Source organism: Oncorhynchus tshawytscha, linkage group LG09, assembly GCF_018296145.1.
Source record: "Oncorhynchus tshawytscha isolate Ot180627B linkage group LG09, Otsh_v2.0, whole genome shotgun sequence".
In the NCBI taxonomy this organism is placed as follows: domain Eukaryota; kingdom Metazoa; phylum Chordata; class Actinopteri; order Salmoniformes; family Salmonidae; genus Oncorhynchus; species Oncorhynchus tshawytscha.
In genome coordinates, this window is record NC_056437.1 from 18,740,012 (window position 1) to 18,763,606 (window position 23,595).

General features: G+C 41.5%; 1 protein-coding gene across 4 annotated transcripts; it reads left to right on the forward strand.

Annotated features, from left to right (window-relative positions):
* The first annotated feature begins 707 nt into the window (after positions 1-707).
* LOC112257509 (rod cGMP-specific 3',5'-cyclic phosphodiesterase subunit beta-like) lies at positions 708-23,595 on the forward strand. 4 transcript variants are annotated; one of them, XR_002954586.2, is made up of 22 exons: positions 708-1,466; positions 3,681-3,833; positions 4,966-5,055; positions 5,221-5,361; positions 6,812-6,886; positions 7,001-7,065; positions 7,185-7,251; positions 7,386-7,433; positions 7,547-7,696; positions 12,086-12,229; positions 12,335-12,400; positions 12,557-12,703; positions 12,894-13,001; positions 13,360-13,469; positions 13,664-13,751; positions 13,880-13,980; positions 20,868-20,975; positions 21,103-21,166; positions 21,297-21,371; positions 21,459-21,547; positions 21,751-21,874; positions 21,994-22,084. XR_002954586.2 is itself a non-coding variant. In XM_024431127.2 (22 exons), the coding sequence occupies exons 1-22, from the start codon at positions 996-998 to the stop codon at positions 22,017-22,019; spliced, it is 2,505 nt and encodes an 834-aa protein (XP_024286895.1). In that variant the 5' UTR covers positions 716-995; the 3' UTR covers positions 22,020-22,106. The 4 variants fall into 4 exon arrangements, 3 of the variants coding, with proteins under 3 accessions (XP_024286896.1, XP_024286894.1, XP_024286895.1); XM_024431127.2 differs by having other exon boundaries at positions 716-1,466; positions 21,459-21,542; positions 21,994-22,106; XM_024431128.2 differs by lacking the exon at positions 21,994-22,084 and having other exon boundaries at positions 21,751-21,897.

A 23,595-nucleotide genomic window follows, 5' to 3' on the forward strand; every position in this document is an offset into this window, starting at 1 on the left:
AAGGGGCAACAGTTCATTGGTGACGAACAGGTAATGTAGAGGCCTGCAATGGTTGGATTAATATTACATCTAGTATCCTTGGATGTGTACATGTGTTAAATCCCTCATCTCCATCTGTAGAGAGTATCTCAGATGAATATAATGCCTTGGGATCAACAGTTCCTCTGCTGTCAGTCTGTCAGTTCCCCTTGCTGCATGCATACAGTATGTAATGACTGACCCCATTAGTTTCAGAGGTTTATACTGTAATTGTGATTAAAAGAACTGTTGAATCAATTGTATATTTATTATAAAATAATAGTAGTTATATCCAACATAATACTGAGTAACAAAAAATACAGACCAAATTATTTTATACACACTCATAAGCAAATGCCCGTAAGCATATACCCTCATAAACGAGGACAGACACGCGCAGGTTCATATGAACGAAACATATGACTATGACACACCTCCCTCGCCAGCCTCGTCTCACTCACAGGTAGCAGATCTGATAGTATGAATCTATTCATGTGGAGATTATCCAGCTGACCTTTTGTATAAGATGGTTAAGGAACCTTAATATAGCCGGGGTGGAAAGATTATTACCATTTTATCATCAGGCTTGTCTTATTATCTCATAGACCCCCATACATCTCAGTGATAGGACTGGACTGGGATGGCCTCCTTCATAGTGATCACCTGATCAGTTTTGCATGAGCAGATCCTGGTTCACCTTCAACACTATTAAGAGAAAAGCTTGCTGATGACAATGGGATTGGACTCAGCCCTCCCTCCCCTGTCATTGCAGGTGTATCCTCTGTTCACAGCAGGACCTAACTAATGTGCCTAACCTGCCTGCCCTCTTTATTCAGGGTGTTTTGGGATAACATGGAGTGAATGTGTCTACTTTTTTATTTGCCAGTAATCAATAGGTAATTGGTTTTGTAGTATTTTTAGGGACCATTGGTTTGAATACTGGAACTGGGGTAGAACCAGTACATCCCTAACCCAAGATGAGTGCGACAAAGGAAGATGTTGAGAAGTTCCTGGATGGGAACCCGGCTTTCGCCCAGGGCTACTTCAACAAGAAGCTCACACCAGGGGCCCTCTCTGTGATGGCGGGGATCCCGGAGTCCAAGGTGGATTTTGGGATGTTACAGGAGCTGAGCCAGATAGAGGAAGGCCAGATCCTATTCGACCTGATCAAAGAAATGCAGGAGAATGTGAACATGGAGAAAGTGGTGTTCAAGATCCTGAAGAGGATCGTCGCCCTGATCCAAGCTGACCGCTGCAGCCTGTTCATGTACCGGGAGAGGAACGGCATCGCGGAGCTAGCCACGCGTCTTTTCAACATCACCACAGAGTCTGAGCTGGATGACTGTGTGGTTCACCCTGACCACGAGATAGTCTTCCCCCTGGACCTTGGGGTGGTGGGAAATGTGGCCCAGACCAAGAAACACATCAATTTGAAAGATGCCAATGAGGTAAGAGTCAGATTGTGGAAATGAAACATAAACGTACGTTGTGGTAGTGATTTGGACAGACAGACAGTGTCCCAGAGGTTAGGACATAAACGTTATGGTAGTGATGGGGACAGGCAGACAGTATCCCAGAGGTTAGGACATAAACGTTGTGGTAGTGGTTGGGACAGACAGACAGTGTCCCAGAGGTTAGGACATAAACGTTGTGGTAGTGATTGGGACAGACAGACAGTGTCCCAGAGGTTAGGACATAAACGTTGTGGTAGTGATGGGGACAGACAGACAGTGTCCCAGAGGTTAGAACATAAACATTGTGGTAGTGGTTGGGACAGACAGACAGTGTCCCAGAGGTTAGGACATAAACGTTGTGGTAGTGATTGGGACAGACAGACAGTGTCCTAGAGGTTAGGGACAGAAGACAGTGTCCCAGAGGTTAGGACATAAACGTTGTGGTAGTTATTGACATAAATGTGGTAGTGGTTGGAAACAGACAGACAGTGTCCTAGAGAATAGGAGCCAGAGGTAGTGATGGGGACAGACAGACAGTGTCCCAGAGGTTAGGACATAAATGTTGTGGTAGTGGTTGGGACAGACAGACAGTGTCCCAGAGGTTAGGACATAAACGTTGTGGTAGTGATTGGGACAGACAGACAGTGTCCCAGAGGTTAGGACATAAACGTTGTGGTAGTGATGGGGACAGACAGACAGTGTCCCAGAGGTTAGGACATAAACGTTGTGGTAGTGGTTGGGACAGACAGACAGTGTCCCAGAGGTTAGGACATAAACGTTGTGGTAGTGATTGGGACAGACAGACAGTGTCCTAGAGGTTAGGACATAAATGTTGTGGTAGTGGTTGGAAACAGACAGACAGTGTCCTAGAGAATAGGAGCCAGAGGTAGTGATGGGGACAGACAGACAGTGTCCCAGAGGTTAGGACATAAATGTTGTGGTAGTGGTTGGGACAGACAGACAGTGTCCCAGAGGTTAGGACATAAACGTTGTGGTAGTGATGGGGACAGACAGACAGTGTCCCAGAGGTTAGGACATAAACGTTGTGGTAGTGGTTGGGGCAGACAGACAGTGTCCCAGAGGTTAGGACATAAACGTTGTGGTAGTTATGGGGACAGACAGACAGTGTCCCAGAGGTTAGGACATAAACGTTGTGGTAGTGGTTGGGACAGACAGACAGTATCACAGAGGTTAGGACATAAACGTTGTGGTAGTTATGGGGACAGACAGACAGTGTCCCAGAGGTTAGGACATAAACGTTGTGTTAGTGGTTGGAAACAGACAGACAGTGTCCTAGAGAATAGGAGCCAGTGGTAGTGATGGGGACAGACAGACAGTGTCCCAGAGGTTAGGACATAAACGTTGTGGTAGTGATTGGGACAGACAGACAATGTCCTAGAGAATAGGAGCCAGAGGTAGTGATGGGGACAGACAGACAGACAGACAGACAGTGTCCCAGAGGTTAGGACATAAACGTTGTGGTAGTGATGGGGACAGACAGACAGTGTCCCAGAGTCTCGGAGCCAGTGGCTTCAGTGTGATTGTGTCAATAACCTTTTTCAGGGGCCTTGTCACACACTCCCACATGATAATATATTTTAGCTGTACATACTGCCACAAATAACAAACACATACAAAATAGATAGATGCATCAAGTTCATATTCAGCCAGACAAACAAGTGAATAGTTATTTATTCCGTGACTATTTTAACATACACATAGTTTTCACATTTTTGTTAAAACATAGTGCCACATAAAGTAGTACGGCAACTATACTGTTCTGTGGGGAGCTTCTAAATGTATATCTGTAGACAATATAAATCCTCTCGACAGCCATAATCCAGTTATTATATATCCCATTACCCCCTGCTGTATCTGGGATTATGGCACCTGTCTTGGGGCGTTTACATTGGGGTCAGCATGAAGCTATTTATAAATGTATAAATGTATATTTCACATTGCCCAAATTTACATTCACTCTTGATATTGAAGTGTATTTCTGAACAGAATAGCTACATATATCCCTTTTATACATGGTCTTTTATCTTGAATTTGCCAGAGGTTAACATGTATTAATCTGTGGTCTATAATGATATGTAAACTGAAAAAGGCTCCACACCAAGCCTATGTATTGATTTATAGACCCCTCTTAACACATCCACGTGTGATCTCTGATGTCAGTGATTTGTTTGGTTTTCTGCCATACAGAGCAGTCACTTCAGCTCGTTTGTTGATGACCTGACAGAGTACAAAACCAGGAACATATTAGCCTCGCCTATCATGAACGGAGAGGATGTGGTGGCTGTGATCATGGCCCTGAACAAGACCACTGGACCCCACTTCACCACTGAGGATGAGGATGTGAGTACTGAGGATTAAGTGAGTCGCTGAGAATATGATCCACACATCTCTATGTGTCAGCAGGGAAATCCCACACAGTCACAATGGAAATACTATGATGAGGTCATTACTGGTCACCATAGCAGCACCCACCCGTAGCACACGCTCCAGCAGGTATATTTCACTGGTCACCCCCAAAGCCTAATCGTCCTTTGGCAGCCTTTCCTTCCAGTTCTCTGCTGCCAATGATTGGAACAAATTGCAAGAATCACTGAAGCTGGAGACTCATATCTCCCTCACTAACTTTAAGCATCAGCAGTCGGAGCAGCTCACAGATCACTACACCTGTACATAGCCCATCTGTAAATAGCCCATCCAACTACCTCATCCCCATATTGTTATTTATTTATTATTATTTTTTTGCTCCTTTGCACCCCAGTATCTGCACACTCCAGTGTTAAATTGCTAAACTGTAATAACTTCACCACTACGGCCTACTTATTATCTTACCTCCCTAATCTTACCTCATTTGCACACACTGTATATAGATTTTTTTATATTGTGTCACTGACTGTACGTTTGTTTATTCCATGTGTAACTCTGTGTTGTTGTTTGTGTCGCAATGCTTTGCTTTATCTTGGCCAGGTCACGGTTGTAAATGAGAACTTGTTCTCAACTGGCCTACCTGGTTAAATAAAGGTGAAATAAAATTTAAAAAAATAAATTACATGACGTTAGAGCCTGAATTAGTTGGGGATGGGAGGCAGGTAGCCTAGCGATTAAGAGTGTTGGGCCAGTAACCGAAAGGTTGCTCAAGTGAAGGCACTTAACTCTAATTGCTCCTGTAAATTGCTCTGGATAAGAGCATCTGCTAAATTACTAAAAAGGTAATCAAGAGGCCTTCCCCAATCCCAAAGTTTGTTCACTGAAAGTATATGCAGCATACAAACACTGAATGCTGTTGTAGAACACAAACATGTCCAACAAGGAACGCGTACAAACTGTATTGCCTTTATGAAGAGGATGGTCACATTTACACCTGTTTCCACATACAGTACATGTGTTCATTCTTCTTGCCTTCCCTCTACCACCTTAATTACACATCAATGTATGTCACTCACTCTAAGAATAATTCAGATTTTCTGTCTCCCAGCTTTTTCTGAAGTATCTCAGAATAGCCTCTTTGAACCTGAAGATTTACCAGCTGAACTACCTGTACAACTGTGAGACTCGAAAAGGACAGGTGAGTCTGCTGTCTGCACTGATATTCAGAGGAAGGAATAGTTGTCAATGACAACATGGTGCAAACACAAAAAAGGCTCTTATTTAGCTTTCACACATTTATGGATATAGCAACCAACTGATTTTGAACTAATCCTTTGTGGTTGTTCATTTCTGTCGGGTATAGGTCCTGTTGTGGTCCGCCAACAAGGTGTTTGAGGAGCTGACAGACATTGAGAGACAGTTCCATAAAGCCCTGTATACAGTGCGGGCATACCTGAACTGTGACAGGTACTCTGTGGGCCTACTGGATATGACAAAGGAGAAGGTGATGCTCTGTCTGCATGTATCCGGGTCATTCTTCAATTGCGGTGACATTTCGGCATGGCATTTTGGGAAAAAATGACTTCATTTGTCTAAAATGTGTTTTGTTTAAATGTATTTGGGCACATCCTCCTATTCTAAATCAACTAATATGGCAGTTGAATGATTTTAATTTGTAGAATTTGTATCATTATGATTACATTCTGCCACCAGTAGGAGTAGCAACACCGTTGACGGTAACACAATGACACACTTTAAATTAAGATTTACTTAAATGGTCACAGATGCTCAAATCGAAGGTCAAAAACCCCTTAAAAATAATTTATTCAAGTGATATAATTAATCATGTTGCACACAACGTAATTTCCCTGCATTTAAATTGAGTAACACCAATTACACTTTTGATTTAGACACACCAAATGTTCAATGGACTCCTCAAGCCTTATGACATACTAAAAGGGTGTGATTGTAACGGGTGTCGTCGTCGGATGAGGAGGAATCGGACCAAAGCGCAGCGTGGTGAGTGTTCATGACTTTTATTGAAACTGAACACTTAAACAAAAATAACAAAGAGAATACACGAAACCGAAGCGGTCCTGTCATGTGAAGAACACTAAACAGAAAACAACTACCCACAATACATAGGAGGAAAAAAGCTACCTACGATAGTCAGCTGTCCCTGATTCAGAACCATACCCGGCCAAAACAAAGAAATACAAAACATAGAAAAATAACATAGAATGCCCACCCCAAATCACACCCTGACCAAACCAAAATAGAGACATAAAAAGCTCTCTAAGGCCAGGGTGTGACAGTGATAAGCAAATCATTTTCTTTAATATAGACCCCTCCCCCGATAACAGTTTGCCACTGGAGGGAATGCTCAATGCAATGAGTGATTTTCAAGGCAGTAACACCAATGAAATAAAACTTAGGGACACATATTGTATTTGTAAACATTTTAAAATAAAGGTATTTTAATAGCCTTCGTTTTTATTGGTCTATACAATACATGGAATACTTTAGATTACTTTCTTGCATTAAAAATAATAGATATCTCCAAATCCCAAAACATGTCACTACAACTCTGCTCATCACAACTGGGACCAGTCCATTTGCTTGCCCCAAGTAAATGGATGCACAAACATAAGGTTTTGCAGTATAAAGTACTTGCATTATGTTTTATCATTGATAATCAGTCAAATATAAACAAAAATATGTATGATATGTAACTATTTGTCATGTTGAAGTGTTTTTTCATGGTTGCAAAGGTGAGGGACATAAATGCCACCGCAATTCAAGAATGACCAAGACATTTAGTCATCATAAAGAAGTTATTATGGGTCCTCTGGTAATACTGTAGCCTACATGACATATCTCATATGGCACTATACAGTATATTATTAATATGCTGTGTGTGACAATCCATCTGCGTCATTGCTTTGTTGCTATAGGAGTTCTTTGACATCTGGCCAGTGTTGATGGGAGATCAGCCCCCCTACGCTGGACCTGTTACTCCGGATGGCAGAGTAAGTGTTCATATCTATCTACTTATTACCACATTACCACAGCTCTTTACCGTTTTGCCTTTGTTCTGCAAATTCTCATTTGTGATTTTTTTGGGGGGTTATCTGTGATTGCAGGAAGTCATATTCTACAAAGTCATTGATTATATTTTGCATGGAAAAGAGGATATCAAAGTTATCGCGTAGGTTTCTCTCACCTTTCTCTGAACATTTATGTATAGTTGAAGTAGTTATACAACCCTGTATGACACTGTATAGAGGGATAATCAATGTGTTTTGTCTGACTGTCTCCTGTCAACAGGACTCCCACTCTAGAACACTGGGTGTTGTGTACTGGATTGCCCACATATGTGGCCGAAACTGGTCTTGTAAGTTCCCCCTATTATTCCAGTAGTGTTTGAAATGCTTTCAGAATTTGGAATTGACTTAAAATGCGAGAACATTCAAATTGCCACGATTTGCATGTGTTGTTGATGCTGTACTGTTTATTATTAATATCTAGATATGTAACATCATGAATCCCACAACAGAGGAGATGTTCAAGTTTCAGGTACATTTTGCTTCATTATATAATCAGGTTTCCTTATATGTAGTTTTGGCAAAAAGTTGAGCAACTTGCCTAATTCCTGTTGAGCATTTACTTTGTGTCTTCCCATGATGCAGTCAGAGCCCTTGGATGACAGTGGTTGGACCATAAAGAATGTGCTGTCCATGCCAATTGTCAACATGATGGAAGAGATTGTGGGCGTGGCTACATTCTACAACAGGAAAGATGGGAAGCCATTCGACCAGCAGGATGAGGAGCTAATGGAGGTACTTTACTATACTACAGCACTCAGTTGATTTCTCAACTCCTTCTGTCTTCACAGAGAAGTGGTCAAGTAAAGTGACTCGAGAAAGCCTTCTTCTGCTCCTGCTTTGTGTAGACCACATTGATTTTAGTGAACTTACTCAAAATGATATTGTGACTGTCTGTCTCCCAATGTTTCAAATACAATTAAATCAAAGTGTATTGGTCGCGTACACAGATTTGCAGATGTTATCGCAGGTGCAGCAAAAGGCTTGTGTTTCTAGCTCCAATAGTTCAGTAATACCTAGCAATAAAAAAAATAACAATACACAATCCAGAAATATATTTCAATGAAGAGATATTAGAATGTGAGACCAGAATATATATATATAGTTACTTCGGAAAGTATTTAGTCCCCTTAACTTTTTCATTATTTTGTTATTCAAAAATGGATGAAATAAAACAATAGTGGTCCTAAATCGAAGCCTTGAGGAACACCGAAATGTACAGTTGAATTGTCAGAGGACAAACCATCCACAGAGACAAACTGTTATCTTTCCGACATATAAGATCTAAACCAGGTCAGAACTTGTCCGTGTAGACCAATTTGGGTTTCCAATCTCTCCAAAAGAATGTGGTGTGTTCGATGTATTGAAAGCAGCACTAAGATCTAGTAGCACGAGGACAGATGCAGATCCTCGGTCTGACGCCATTAAAAGGTCATTTACTACCTTCACAAGTTCAGTCTCAGTGCTATGATGGGGTCCAAAACCAGACGGAAGCGTTTCGCATACATTGTTTGTCTTCAGGATGGCAGTGAGTTGCTGTACAACAGCTTTTTCTAAAATATCAGCGTGCACTGCGCCCAGCCTGCCACAGGAGTCACTAGTGAGCGATGGGACAAGGACATCCAGCCAAACCCTCCCGTAACCCGGACCATGCTGGGCCAATTGTGCACCACTCCATGGGTCTCCCGGTCGCGGCCGGCTGTGACAGAGCTTGGAATTGACCTCAGAATCTCTAGTGGCACAGCTAGCATTGCGATGCAGTGCCTTAGACCAGGGCTCCATCATTCTTAAATGGAAGAACTTTGGAACCACCAAGACTCTTCCTAGAGCTGGCCGCCAAACTGAGCAATCGGGGGAGAATGGCTTTGGTCAGGGAGGTGACCAAGAACCCGATGGTCACTTTGACAGAGCTCTAGAATTCCTTTGTGGAGATGGGAGGACCTTCCAAAAGGACAACCATCTCTGCAGCACTCCACCAATCAGGCCTTTATGGTAGAGTGGCCAGACAGAAGCCACTCTTCAGTAAAAGGCACATGACAGCCTGCTTGGAGTTTGCCAAAAGGCACCTAAAGACTCTCAGACCATGAGAAACAAGATTGTCCAGTCTGATGAAACCAAAATTGAACTCTTTGGCCTGAATGTCAAGCGCCATATCTGGAGGAAACCTGGCACCATCCCTACGGTGAAGCATGGTGGTGGTGGCAGCATCATGCTGTGGGGATTTTTTCAGCAGCAGGGACAGGGAGACTAGTCAGGATCGAGGCAAAGATGAACGGAGCAAGTACGGAGAGATCCTTGATGAAACACCCATCTCAACGTCAACAGTGAAGAGGCAACTCCGGGATGCTGGCCTTCTAGGCAGAGTTCCAAAGAAAAAGCCATATCTCAGACTGGCCAATAAAAAGAAAAGATTAAGATGGGCAAAAGAACACAGACACTGGACAGAACTCTGCCTGGAAGGTTAGAATCTCAGAGTCGCCTCTTCACTGTTGACGTTGAGACTGGTGTTTTGCGGGTACTATTTAATGAAGCTGCCAGTTGAGGACTTGTGAGGCAACTGTTTCTCAAACTAGACACTTATGTACTTGTCCTCTTGCTCAGTTGTGTACCGGGGCCTCCCACTCCTCTTTCTATTCCGGTTAGAGACAGTTTGCGCAATTTCTCGCATGGAATAGCCTTCATTTCTCAGAACAAGAATAGACTGACGAGTTACAGAAGAAAAGCCTTTGTTTCTGGCCCTTTTGAGCCTGTAATCAAACCCACAAATGCTGATGCTCCAGATACTCAACCAGTCTAGAAGGACAGTTTTATTGCTTCTTTAATCAGAACAAAAAATGTTCAGCTGTGCTAATATAATTGCAAAAGGGTTTTCTAATGATCAATTACCCTTTTAAAATGATAAAGTTGGATTAGCTAACACAACGTGCCATTGGAACACAGGAGTGATGGTTGCTGATAATGGGCCTCTGCACGACTATGTAGACATTCCATCCAATGTCTACACTGTATTTCTGATCAATTTGATGTTATTTTGAAGGACAATTTTTTTTGATTTTCTTTCAAAAACAAGGACATTTCTAAGTGACCCCAAACTTTTGAATGGTAGCGTGTATATATATGGGTAAAATGGGTAAAACAGTATGTAAACATGAATAAAGTGACCAGTTCTCAGTGTAAATTGGACAGCAGTCTCAAAGGTTAAAGGTAGAGTACTGGGTGGAAGCCGGCTAGAACATTGATTAAAGTTCAGGGCAGAGTGAATTCCAATAATTTATATTTTATTTGTTAGATATTTTAGATATTTTATTTGTTTGTTATTAGAATACGTGGACAACTACAAATACTTAGGTGTCTGGTTAGACTGTAAACTCTCCTTCCAGACCCATATCAAACATCTCCAATCCAAAGTTAAATCTAGAATTGGCTTCCTATTTCGCAACAAAGCATCCTTCACTCATGCTGCCAAACATACCCTTGTAAAACTGACCATCCTACCAATCCTCGACTTTGGCGATGTCATTTACAAAATAGCCTCTAATACCCTACTCAACAAATTGGATGCAGTCTATCACAGTGCAATCCATTTTGTCACCAAAGCCCCATATACTACCCACCATTGCGACCTGTACGCTCTCATTGGCTGGCCCTCGCTTCATACTCGTCGCCAAACCCACTGCCTCCATGTCATCTACAAGACCCTGCTAGGTAAAGTCCCCCCTTATCTCAGCTCGCTGGTCACCATAGCATCTCCCACCTGTAGCACACGCTCCAGCAGGTATATCTCTCTAGTCACCCCCAAAACCAATTCTTTCTTTGGCCACCTCTCCTTCCAGTTCTCTGCTGCCAATGACTGGAACGAACTACAAAAATCTCTGAAACTGGAAACACTTATCTCCCTCACTAGCTTTAAGCACCAACTGTTAGAGCAGCTCACAGATTACTGCACCTGTACATAGCCCACCTATAATTTAGCCCAAACAACTAACTCTTTCCCAACTGTATTTAATTTTAATTAATTAATTAATTTTGCTCCTTTGCACCCCATTATTTTTATTTCTACTTTGTACATTCTTCCATTGCAAAACTACCATTCCAGTGTTTTACTTGCTATATTGTATTTACTTTGCCACCATGGCCTTTTTTGCTTTTACCTCCCTTCTCACCTCATTTGCTCACATTGTATATAGACTTGTTTATACTGTGTTATTGACTGTATGTTTGTTTTACTCCATGTCTAACTCTGTGTCGTTGTATCTGTCAAACTGCTTTGCTTTATCTTGGCCAGGTCGCAATTGTAAATGAGAACTTGTTCTCAACTTGCCTACCTGGTTAAATAAAGCTTAAATAAATAAATAAATAAATATTTTATTTGTATTATTTGCATGGTCTGGAGATAGAAGCTGTTTCTCAGTCTCAGCTTTGTTGCACCTGTACTGTCTCCGCCTTCTAGATGGTAGCGGGGTGAACAAGCCGTGGCTTGGGTGGCTGAGGTCCTTGATGATATTCTTAGCGTTCCTGTGACACCGGGTGCTGTAGATATCCTGCAGGGTAGGCAGTGATGTGTTGGGCAGATTGCAGCACCCTCTGGAGAGCCCTGCGGTTGTGGGAAGTGCAAGTGCCATACCAGGCAGGTGGTACAGGCCGACAATGCTCTCAGTGGTGCATCTGTAGAAGTTTGTAAGGGTCTTAGGGGCCAAGCCAAATTTTGTCAACCTCCTGAGGTTAAAGAGGCGCTGTCGCACCATCTTCACCTTGTTGTCTGTGTGAAGGGACCCTTTCAAGTTGTCAGTATTGTGCACGCCGAGGAACTTTTGCTTTTGACCCTCTGCACTACGGCCCCGTCGATGTGGAGGGGGGTGTGCTCACTCTGCTGTCTCCTGTAGTCCACGATCAGCTCCTTCATTTTGTTGACTTGGAGGGAGTCATGGGTGAACATGGAGTACAGGAGGGTGCTGAGCACGCTCCCCTATGGGGCCCCTGTATTGAGGACCAGTGTGGCGGAGGTGTTGTTGCCCACCTTCCCCACTTGTCTTCATCAGGACTTTCAAGTCTTCACCAAGTTTTACCATGTTGGCTACTGAATAAACCAACTCTGAATGACATTGTTTCTGTCTGTCTCCCCAGGCTATGACTAACTTCCTGGGCTGGTCCCACCTCAACACAGACACTAATGACAGGATGAAAATGATGGAGAACCGGAAAGACATAGCCCAGGACATGGTTCTCTACCACGTCAAGTGCCGTGATGACGAAATACAGACAATCCTGGTGAAGACTTGCTCAAAGATATTGTACACACCAAAGATCTAACCCCCTTTATACGAGAAGTATTGTTTTAATGTTTGACACTCATTGTTGTTTCATGTATGTTAGAAAACCAGGCAGTATTTCAACAGAGAGCCCTGTGACTGTGAAGAGGATGAGTTTCTGCAGATTCTGGTATTACCACGTTATATTTGTAGAATAACAGTTTGGTCATCATCTGGTTCCAGATTAACTGGAACAGTAGGCCTGCATTTGAAACCTCTACATTCATATGACCATATGTTTAGTTTGCTGTTAATAATGCCATAACAATCATGCATTGTAATACAGAAAAAAGAGCTACCCGGCCCCAAGAAGTTTGAGATCTACGAGTTTGGGTTCTCTGACTTTGACTGCACAGAGCTGGAGCTGGTGATGTGTGGGATCCAGATGTACTATGAGGTCGGAGTGGTCAAGAAGTTCCAGGTTCCACAGGAGGTAACGTTACTGTACAATCATGATCTGTACTGCAACAACTTTCAATGCTGGGGAAGTGTCAATTTGAGCAAATACTCTGAAAAAACTGTATATATGAACATGTAGGTATGCTGTTAGTCAATTTATTGCTCTCCCATAATATCTGTTTATGTTCTAATTCTCTACTTCCAAATCCCATGAAAATCATCAGGTTCTGGTGCGTTTCCTGTTCTCTATCAGCAAAGGCTACAGGAAAATCACCTATCACAACTGGCGCCACGGTTTCAATGTTGGGCAGACTATGTTCACACTGTTGACGGTAGGAGTGCTTAAGCCTCAGTAGTAATGTACTTTATTTTGTCTCACAGAAAATAAAAGGCATATTTTCTTACAGATATCCTAATTTGACTAGATACTCACATTAGGAAAATAATCCCGCAGCAACATGGGTTGATATGCTTTTTGTTAGGACAAATCAAGTCTGACATTTCAAAGTGGGTATTACGAACTTTAGAAGCCTTTTTAAACCTCAAATATACTACAATTGGCATTTTCTGCTGCACAGGAATATTCTCTGCGACAACAATTTGTATTTGCCCAAAAACTTAACTGAAAGACATAATTAAAAGTCATCTCTAATTCTTAATGTCAAACTGCTGTGTTTTTTTTGTGTCAAGACAGGGAACCTGAAAAGGTACTACACAGATCTGGAGGTGATGGCCATGATCACATCTGCTTTTCTCCATGATATCGACCACAGGGGGACAAACAACCTCTACCAGGTGAAGTGAGTACTCCTCAGAATCTCTGCTCTCTGAGAGTTGGTACAACAAGCTCTTCATATATCTCTAGGTCTCTTCTTTTACTATCTCTCTCGTTGCAACTGTAAATGTAGAGAAGCACTTAGATTAGCTTTGTGTGATGAATGGCTTATGATGAGCTCCCTGTACAGTGAGTGGTCTGGTCCCTCCTCATCGACAGATCTGGTAACCCACTAGCCAAGCTTCACGGCTCGTCTGTCCTGGAGAGGCATCATCTAGAATTTAGCAAGTTCCTTCTGGCAGACGAGGTACGTAAGGCTTTTGAATCTCAACTACTGCAGTAGCACCTTTGATGTCAATTATTTATTTATTGGTACACTTTACTTCCATGTTGATCACATGACGCTTTCGTCTAACTCCTCCTCCCTCCCACCAGTCCTTGAATATCTACCAGAACCTCAACAGAAGACAGAACGAGCATGCCATCCACCTCCTGGACATTGCCATCATTGCAACAGACTTGCAACTCTATTTCAAGTGAGTAATGGCATTTTATTTGTCACATGCTTCGTAAACAACAGGTGTAGACTAGTGAAATGCTTACTTACGGCTCTTTTTCCAACAATGCAGAGTTAAATATAAAAACACACTGAACAAAGAAAATACACTAAACATGAAACAATTTCAAAGATTTTACTGAGTTACAATTCATATAAGGAAATAATCTATGGATTTCACATGGCTGGGAATACAGATATGCATCTGTTGGTCACAGATACCTTCAAAAAAGGTAGGGGCGTGGATCAGACCACCATTCTCCTCATGCATCTCCTTCGCATAGAAATGATCAGGCTGCTGATTGTGGCTTGTGGAATGTTGTCCCAATCCTCTTCAATAGCTGTGCAAAGTTGCTGGATGTTGGCGGGAACTGGAACACACTGTAGTACACGTCATTCCAGAGCATCCCAAACATGCTCAATGGGTGACATGTCTGGTGAGTATGCAGGCCATGGAAGAACTGTAACATTTTCAGCTTCCAGGAATTGTGTACAGATCCTTGCGACACGGGGCTGTGCATTATCATGCTGAAACATGAGGTGATGGCGGTGGATGAATGACACGATAAAATGCAATTGTGTTTGTTGTCCGTAGCTTATGCCTGCCCATACCATAACTCCACCGCCACCATGGGGCACTCTGTTCACAACCTTGACAACACCAAACCGCTCGCCCACACGACACCATACACGCTGTCATCGGCCCGGTAGTTGAAACCCCGGGATTCATCTGTTAAGAGCACATTTCTCCAGCGTGCCAGTGGCCATAGAAGGTGAGCATTTTCCGACGCCTAACTGCAGTTAGGTCAAGACCCTGGTGAGGACAATGAGCATGCAGATGAGCTTCCCTGAGATGGTTTCTGACAATTTGTGCAGAAATTCTTTGGTTGTGCAAACCCACAGCTTCATCAGCTGTCCGGGTGGCTGGTCTCAGACAATCCCGCAGGTGAAGAAGCCAGATGTGGAGGTCCTGGGTTGGCGTGGTCACACATGGTCTGCGGTTGTGAGGCCAGCTAGACATACTGCCAAATTCTCTAAAATGACATTGGAGGCGACTTATGGTAGAGAAATTAACAGTCAATTTTCTGGCAACAGCTTGGGTGGACATTCCTGTAGTAGGCATGCCAACTGCACGCTCCTTCAAAACTTGAGACATACAGTGCCTTGCGAAAGTATTCGGCCTCCTTGAACTTTGCGACCTTTTGTCACATTTCAGGCTTCAAACATAATGATATAAAACTGTATTTTTTTGTGAAGAATCAACAACAAGTGGGACACAATCATGAAGTGGAACGACATTTATTGGATATTTCAAACTTTTTTAACAAATCAAAAACTGAAAAATTGGGCGTGCAAAATTATTCAGCCCCTTTACTTTCAGTGCAGCAAACTCTCTCCAGAAGTTCAGTGAGGATCTCTGAATGATCCAATGTTGACCTAAATGACTAATGATGATAAATACAATCCACCTGTGTGTAATCAAGTCTCCGTATAAATGCACCTGCACTGTGATAGTCTCAGAGGTCCGTTAAAAGCGCAGAGAGCATCATGAAGAACAAGGAACACACCAGGCAGGTCCGAGATACTGTTGTGAAGAAGTTTAAAGCCAGATTTGGATACAAAAAGATTTCCCAAGCTTTAAACATCCCAAGGAGCACTGTGCAAGCGATAATATTGAAATGGAAGGAGTATCAGACCACTGCAAATCTACCAAGACCTGGCCATCCCTTTAAACTTTCAGCTCATACAAGGAGAAGACTGATCAGAGATGCAGCCAAGAGGCCCATAATCACTCTGGATGAACTGCAGAGATCTACAGCTGAGGTGGGAGACTCTGTCCATAAGACAACAATCAGTCGTATATTGCACAAATCTGGCCTTTATGGAAGAGTGGCAAGAAGAAAGCCATTTCTTAAAGATAAACATAAAAAGTGTAATTTAAAGTTTGCCACAAGCCACCTGGGAGACACAACAAACATGTGGAAGAAGGTGCTCTGGTCAGATTAAACCAAAATTGAACTTTTTGGCAACAATGCAAAACGTTATGTTTGGCGTAAAAGCAACACAGCTCATCACCCTGAACACACCATCCCCACTGTCAAACATGGTGGTGGCAGCATCATGGTTTGGGCCTGCTTTTCTTCAGCAGGGACAGGGAAGATGGTTAAAATTGATGGGAAGATGGATGGAGCCAAATATAGGACCATTCTGGAAGAAAACCTGATGGAGTCTGCAAAAGACCTGAGACTGGGACGGAGATTTGTCTTCCAACAAGACAATGATCCAAAACATAAAGCAAAATCTACAATGGAATGGTTCAAAAGTAAATATATCCAGGTGTTAGAATGGCCAAGTCGAAGTCCAGACCTGAATCCAATCGAGAATCTGTGGAAAAAACTGAAAACTGCTGTTCACAAATGCTCTCCATCCAACCTCACTGAGCTCGAGCTGTTTTGCAAGGAGGAATGGGAAAAAATTTCAGTCTCTCGATGTGCAAAACTGATAGAGACATACCCCAAGCGACTTACAGCTGTAATCACAGCAAAAGGTGGCGCTACAAAGTATTAACTTAAGGGGGCTGAATAATTTTGCACGCCCAATTTTTTAGTTTTTGATTTGTTAAAAAAGTTTGAAATATCCAATAAATGTCGTTCCACTTCATGATTGTGTCCCACTTGTTGTTGATTCTTCACAAAAAAATACAGTTTTATATCTTTATGTTTGAAGCCTGAAATGTGGCAAAAGGTCGCAAAGTTCAAGGGGGCCGAATACTTTCGCAAGGCACTGTATTTGGCATTGTGTTGTGTGACAAAACTGCACATTTTAGAGTGGCCTTTTACGGTCCCCAGCACAAGGTGCACACATATTCTTTAATCAGCTTCTTGATATGCCACACCTGTCAGATGGATGGATTATCTAGGCAAAGGAGAAATGCTCACTAACAGGGATGTAAACAAATTTGTTAAGCATTTTAAGAGAAATAAGCTTTTTTGTGCTTATGGCAAATGTCTGTGATCTTTTATTTCAACTTATGAAACATGGGACCAACACTTTACATGTTTCGTTTATATTTTTGATCAGTATATATTTTTAGTCCAGCACATTCACCCAAATCTATCTGGACATGAATAATACACTGAGTACACCAAACAGTGGTACACCTACCTAATATTAGGTTGAATATAAAACATGGACCAACACATTCTTCCTTCAGCTGTTCAGTGTAATAATAGAAACAGTAACACAAGGAATAAATACACAGTGAATAACAATAAGGAGTAAAAATAGCGTGGCTATACAGTATACAAGGAGTACCGAGAAGTGTGCAGGGTTCAAGGTGATTGAGGTAGCTATGTACACACACATAGGGGTTAAATAAACATTAAATAAAAACAATTTCAAAAATGGGTAAAGTCACTAGGCAACAGAATAGATCATAGACAGTAGTGGCAGCGCATGTGATGAGTGTGAAAGTGTGTGCGTGTGTTATGTGTGTGTGCACGTACAGTTGAAGTCGGAAGTTTACATATACTTAGGTTGGAGTCATTAAAACTCGTTATTCAACCACTCCACAAATGTCTTTTTAAACAAACTATAGTTTTGGCAAGTCGATTAGGACATCTACTTTGTGCATGACACAAGTAATTTTTCCAGCAATTGTTTACAGACAGATTATTTCACATATAATTCACTGTATCACAATTCCAGTGGGTCAGAAGTTTACATACACTAAGTTGACTGTGTCTTTAAACAGCTTGGAAAATTCCCCCAAATTATGTCATTGCTTTAGAAGCTTCTGACAGGCTAATTAACATCATTTGAGTCAATTGGAGGTGTACCTGTGAATGTATTTCAAGGCCTACGTTCAAACTCAGTGCCTCTTTGCTTTACATCATGGGAAATCAAAAGAAATCAGCCAAGACCTCAGAAAAACAATTGTAGACCTCCACAAGTCTGGGTCATCCTTGGGAGCAGCCGTCATAGCCGTCATACCGCTCAGGAAGGAGACTCGTTCTGTCTCCTCGAGATTAACGTACTTTGGTGCGAAAATTGTAAATCAATCCTAGAACAGTGCCTTGCGAAAGTATTCGGCCTCCTTGAACTTTGCGACCTTTTGTCACATTTCAGGCTTCAAACATAATGATATAAAACTGTATTTTTTGTGAAGAATCAACAACAAGTGGGACACAATCATGAAGTGGAACGACATTTATTGGATATTTCAAACTTTTTAACAAATCAAAAACTGAAAAATTGGGCGTGCAAAATTATTCAGCCCCTTTACTTTCAGTGCAGCAAACTCTCTCCAGAAGTTCAGTGAGGATCTCTGAATGATCCAATGTTGACCTAAATGACTAATGATGATAAATACAATCCACCTGTGTGTAATCAAGTCTCCGTATAAATGCACCTGCACTGTGATAGTCTCAGAGGTCCGTTAAAAGCGCAGAGAGCATCATGAAGAACAAGGAACACACCAGGCAGGTCCGAGATACTGTTGTGAAGAAGTTTAAAGCCAGATTTGGATACAAAAAGATTTCCCAAGCTTTAAACATCCCAAGGAGCACTGTGCAAGCGATAATATTGAAATGGAAGGAGTATCAGACCACTGCAAATCTACCAAGACCTGGCCATCCCTTTAAACTTTCAGCTCATACAAGGAGAAGACTGATCAGAGATGCAGCCAAGAGGCCCATAATCACTCTGGATGAACTGCAGAGATCTACAGCTGAGGTGGGAGAAAATTGTAAATCAATCCTAGAACAGCAGCAAACGACCTTGTGAAGATGCTGGAGGAAACCAGTACAAAAGTATCTATATCACAGTGAAACAAGTCCTATATCGACACAACCTGAAAGGCCGCTCAGCAAGGAAGAAGCCACTGCTCTAAAACCGCCATAAAAAAGCCACACTACGGTTTGCAACTGCACATGGGGACAAAGTTGTACTTTTTGGAGAAATGTCCTCAGGTCTGATGAAAAAAAAATAGAACTGTTTGGCCATAATGACCATCGTTATGTTTGGAGGAAAAAGGGGGAGGCTTGCAAGCCGAAAAACACCATCCCAACCGTGAAACACGGGTGTGGCAGCATCATGTTGTGGAGGTGCTTTGCTGCAGGAGGGTCTGGTGCACTTCACAAAATAGATGGCATCATGAGGATGGAAAATTATGTGGATATATTGAAGAAACATCTCAAGACATCAGTCAGGAAGTTAAAGCTTGGTTGCAAATGGGTCCTCCAAATGGACAATGACCCCAAGCATACTTCCAAAGTTGTGGTAAAATGGCTTAAGGACAACAAAGTCAAGATATTGGAGTGGCCATCACAAACCCCTGACCTAAATCCTACAGAAAATGCGTGGGCCGAACTGAAAAAGCATGTGCGAGCAGGGAGTCCTTCAAACCTGACTCAGTTACACCAGCTCTGTCAGGAGGAATGGGCCAAAATTCACCAAACTTATTGTGGGAAGCTTGTGGAAGGCTACCCAAAATGTTTGACACAAGTTAAACAATTTAAAGGGAATGCTACCAAATATTAATTGAGGTGCCACTTCTGACCCACTGGGAATGTGATGAAAGAAATAAAAGCTGAAATAAATCATTATCTCTACTAATTCTCTCTACTCTCTCTACTATTCTGACATTTCACATTCTGAAAATAAAGTGGTGATCCTAACTGACCTAAGACAAGGAATTTTTACTCTGATTAAATGTCAGCAATTGTCTAAACTGAGTTTAAATATATTTGGCTAAGGTGTATAAACTTCTGACTTCAACATGTAATTGTGTGTACTGTATGTGTGTGTTGGGGTCCAGTGTGTTTGCTGAGGTTGCAGGAGTGTTAATGCCCAAATGGGAACTACAAATGTGGCTCATGCGCACAGTGTAATAGCACTATAAAAACATCTTTCTTCATACATTCATATACAGCTTGAAAGATCCCTGTTAGGGGTATCATCTCATGCAAGACCAAGGGAGTAATCTCATCACCTGTTCATGTGGAAAAGCCCACGTAAGACAAACGAAAAGACAATTAAAACAATGCATTCCTGAACACCGCAGCTCAATCAGGTGTAAGAACATTGATTATCCAGTAAGCTCACTTTGTTGAAGCTAACCATCCAATCCCCTCCCTCAAATACACAGGCATTGAGCATGTTGCTCTACCAAGGAGAGGAGGTAACATCGAGATCCTACTACTACAAAGGGAGGCTTACTGGATATCCTATCTAATAACATTGACCCCTAGTTGCCTGAATATTGACTTTGATCTCAGGCCCTTCTTATGAACATATTTTTCCTTTATGAACAAGTCTTATAAATTGATATATTATTTCTACAGCTTATTAGCGTACAACTAATATGTTCCCCCTGTTGATGATGCTCATTATACATTCAGGTTGAACTAAAAGATTACATGTAACAAATATGAAATTATGTGAAATTGAATGAAACAATAATGTATGTTGATGCTAATATGATGTACAATATTCCATTATGTTTCTATATGATAGCAATAGTGTAATATATTTAATATGCCATATAATATTTTTTAACAGTTTAACTAATTAATTTTAATTAACTTAATCATCATGAAACACCCCTCACTATTGTCATTGGTTGCACTAATTGCACTGTTTGTCTACACAACCTGGTTCAAATCTTAGGAAGAATGTATTGTTGTTAATGTGGACTCTTTCTCTGCATATTGAAGCACTGTTAATCCAAATGTTTGCTTTTCACAGCTTTAGCTGCAACGATCATGCCTACTTAGCCCTGTAAAGTTGTGGAAAACAAGATTTCACATTGCACAGCTTATAACTTTAACAGAATGTATAAATCTCTGTTTTTCCCAATGTCACCAGGAAGCGAACTATGTTCCAGAAGATTGTTGACCTATCAAAGACCTACGAAGATGAGAAGAAGTGGGTGGACTGGATGTCACTGGAGACGACCAGGAAAGAGATTGTCTTGTGAGTGCAGTTCATGGTAGGGGGAGGATTGTAGTGATAGTGGGATATTTAGGATTATAACATGCACATTGGATGGTATCTTAGCACTTCTACTTTGCTCTGATACCTCCAATAATTCTCCTCAAAGGGCCATGATGATGACAGCATGTGACCTGTCAGCCATCACTAAACCATGGGAGGTGCAAAGCAAGGTGAGGAGATCCTCAGATTATAGCCTAATTATATACCTTGAAGACATTTTAGCAGAAGCTTTTGTGTTTCTGTAAATCAATAAAGATGTCCAACATAGTGAAATACTCGGGACTGTCTGGCTTCATCCAGGTGGCGCTGTTTGAAGCAGCTGAGTTCTGGGAGCAGGGTGACTTGGAAAGGGAAGTTCTTGAAAAACAACCCATTGTGAGTATATTCATTGTGTGTGTGTGTGTGTGTGTGTGTGTGTGTGTGTGTGTGTTTAATCATGTTTTTCTCCCTCCTTTCCTCCAGACTATGATGGACAGAAACTGCGCTGGCCAACTGCCCAAGCTGCAGTGTGGTTTCATTGACTTTGTCTGCACATTCATCTACAAGGTACAGTATGTACCACCACTTTTTCAGACTAGCTACATCTCTCAGTTTCACATCTATTGCTAAGCACAAAGTAAACCATGAATCATACATTCTATTGGATGTATAGAATAACCAAATGCACAACTGTCATTCAAACAAGCATTATTTAGCTGGCTTGACTGTCAGAAATAGAGCTCGCTAGTTTATGTTTAGTTTATTTTTCCATCAGGAATTCTCCCGCTTCCATCCGGCCATCCAGCCGATGTATGATGGCCTCCTAAACAACAGGAAGGAGTGGAAGGCCAAGCAGGAAGAGTACGAGGCCAAGCAGGCCATCCTGGAAGCCCAGTCAGGTCAGAGTGGAGGATATATTGCATTATTGCTCTGTAGTTTAGAGAGTATTTTGTCTGCAGTAAAAGTAACACAGATGATCCTTAACACGTACTTTAGTTTCTATTCTTGTAATGTACAGGGTCCAAGACGTGCTCAGTGTGCTAGAGCCCGTTTTGGAGGTAGATCACTCCAGGATACATCACAGCCACACAGTCTTGCTGCCGGCCGGGGCAGGGCCAGCCTCACCTCAGAGCAGCTGTGGAAAGACAGCCTGCACTCACAGCATCAGAGCCTTGGAGAAGAGCCAGAGGGACTATTTAGCAGCCACGCAGAAAAGCCATTGGACCTGCTGGTTACAGACCCATGTTGGCACATTATGGACACAACAGTCAAGTTTCTTCCTTCAGTTGAAGGGTAGTTGTCATTAGTTGCATTGGCAAATCCACATTTTAGAAGTTACCCCTGTCAATATGTTTCACGACCTTCGGAGGAATCCTGCAAGTAGACGTGTGGAGAGTATGCGTCTTATGTACACTAAGTTCCTGAAGGTCTTTATCAACCAATTTAAGGAACAAGAAATCACTAAATTCTGAAATATTTGTTTCTAAACATGTGGAATGTCCTATGAATATAACATTAATATGCATTGCTTCTCATTTGACCCTTTTCATACAGAATACTGTTAAATAATAAATTTTTAACAGTATTCTGTATTTTTTTAAACATTTATTTTACCTTTATTTAACTAGGCAAGTCAGTTAAGAACAAATTCTTATTTTCAATGACGGCCTAGGAACAGTGGGTTAACTGGTCTAGGAACAGTGGGTTAACTGCCTTATTCAGGGGCAGTTATTATACAAAACCTTGGTGGATTCATCAAGAATCCAATATTACATCAACAGTGTAATTACAGTGGCTTATGTTGTTCTTCATACCTTACAGTCAGTCATCATTTACATGAGAGAATGTGTTTACCCTAATGGTAATCAAAAGTAGATTATGCAATAGTTAGGTTAGCGTCCTGATACGCCATGGTGGTAGCTAGACGAGCGGTTAGATCGAAAAAAAAAATGAATATGTAACTGTTCACTGTCTATTTTAGAATATTTGAATAAGACATACTTTTAAGGTAAAAACAAGATACAATATGTCTCAAATGATGTGTGTGTATGATCTATAACAATATGTCTCAAATGATGTGTGTGTATGATCTATAACAATATGGATGGATTTCCAAATGGTCCACTGAGGATAATGGTCAAAGTCCCAAACCCTCGGTAGTTATTGAATCCAGTGGCCTTGATTCTGATACGAGCCGACTCAGTGGATCCATAGAATCTCCTAGTACTCGTTATGAACAAAGAATAATCATGTTCTTGTAGCAGCCCCACTCTCTATGGGGTATCTATGCTTTGATAGATGTAATCAATTGTAAATAGTCTCCTGCTGTAAATATATTTCAATTATAGTATATTTTTTCAGATGATTAATAGGTAATACATAGATTTTCTATGAACGTCAGTGCAACATTACTGTTATGCTCTGTGCCGACATTAAACTAAATATCAAGTACCCATTTATTAGAAGCAGCAATTATTTTTGCATAACCATACCATTAAAAATTGCAACTAACATTTTATTCCCCAATTTGTTGTTACAAATATTTGCATGTAAACATGACCAGAATTCTGTATGTGCTATCTACAATAACCAAAATAAAGTAAATTAATTTTTAAAGGAT

Coding starts and splice junctions, on each gene's coding strand:
- LOC112257509 (XM_024431126.2), top strand. CDS start 996: ATGAGTGCGACAAAGGAAGATGTTGAGAAGTTCCTGGATGGGAACCCG. Junction 5,056..5,220: donor GTGAGACTCGAAAAGGACAG/GTGAGTCTGCTG, acceptor TGTCGGGTATAG/GTCCTGTTGTGGTCCGCCAA. Junction 12,704..12,893: donor AGTTCCAGGTTCCACAGGAG/GTAACGTTACTG, acceptor GAAAATCATCAG/GTTCTGGTGCGTTTCCTGTT.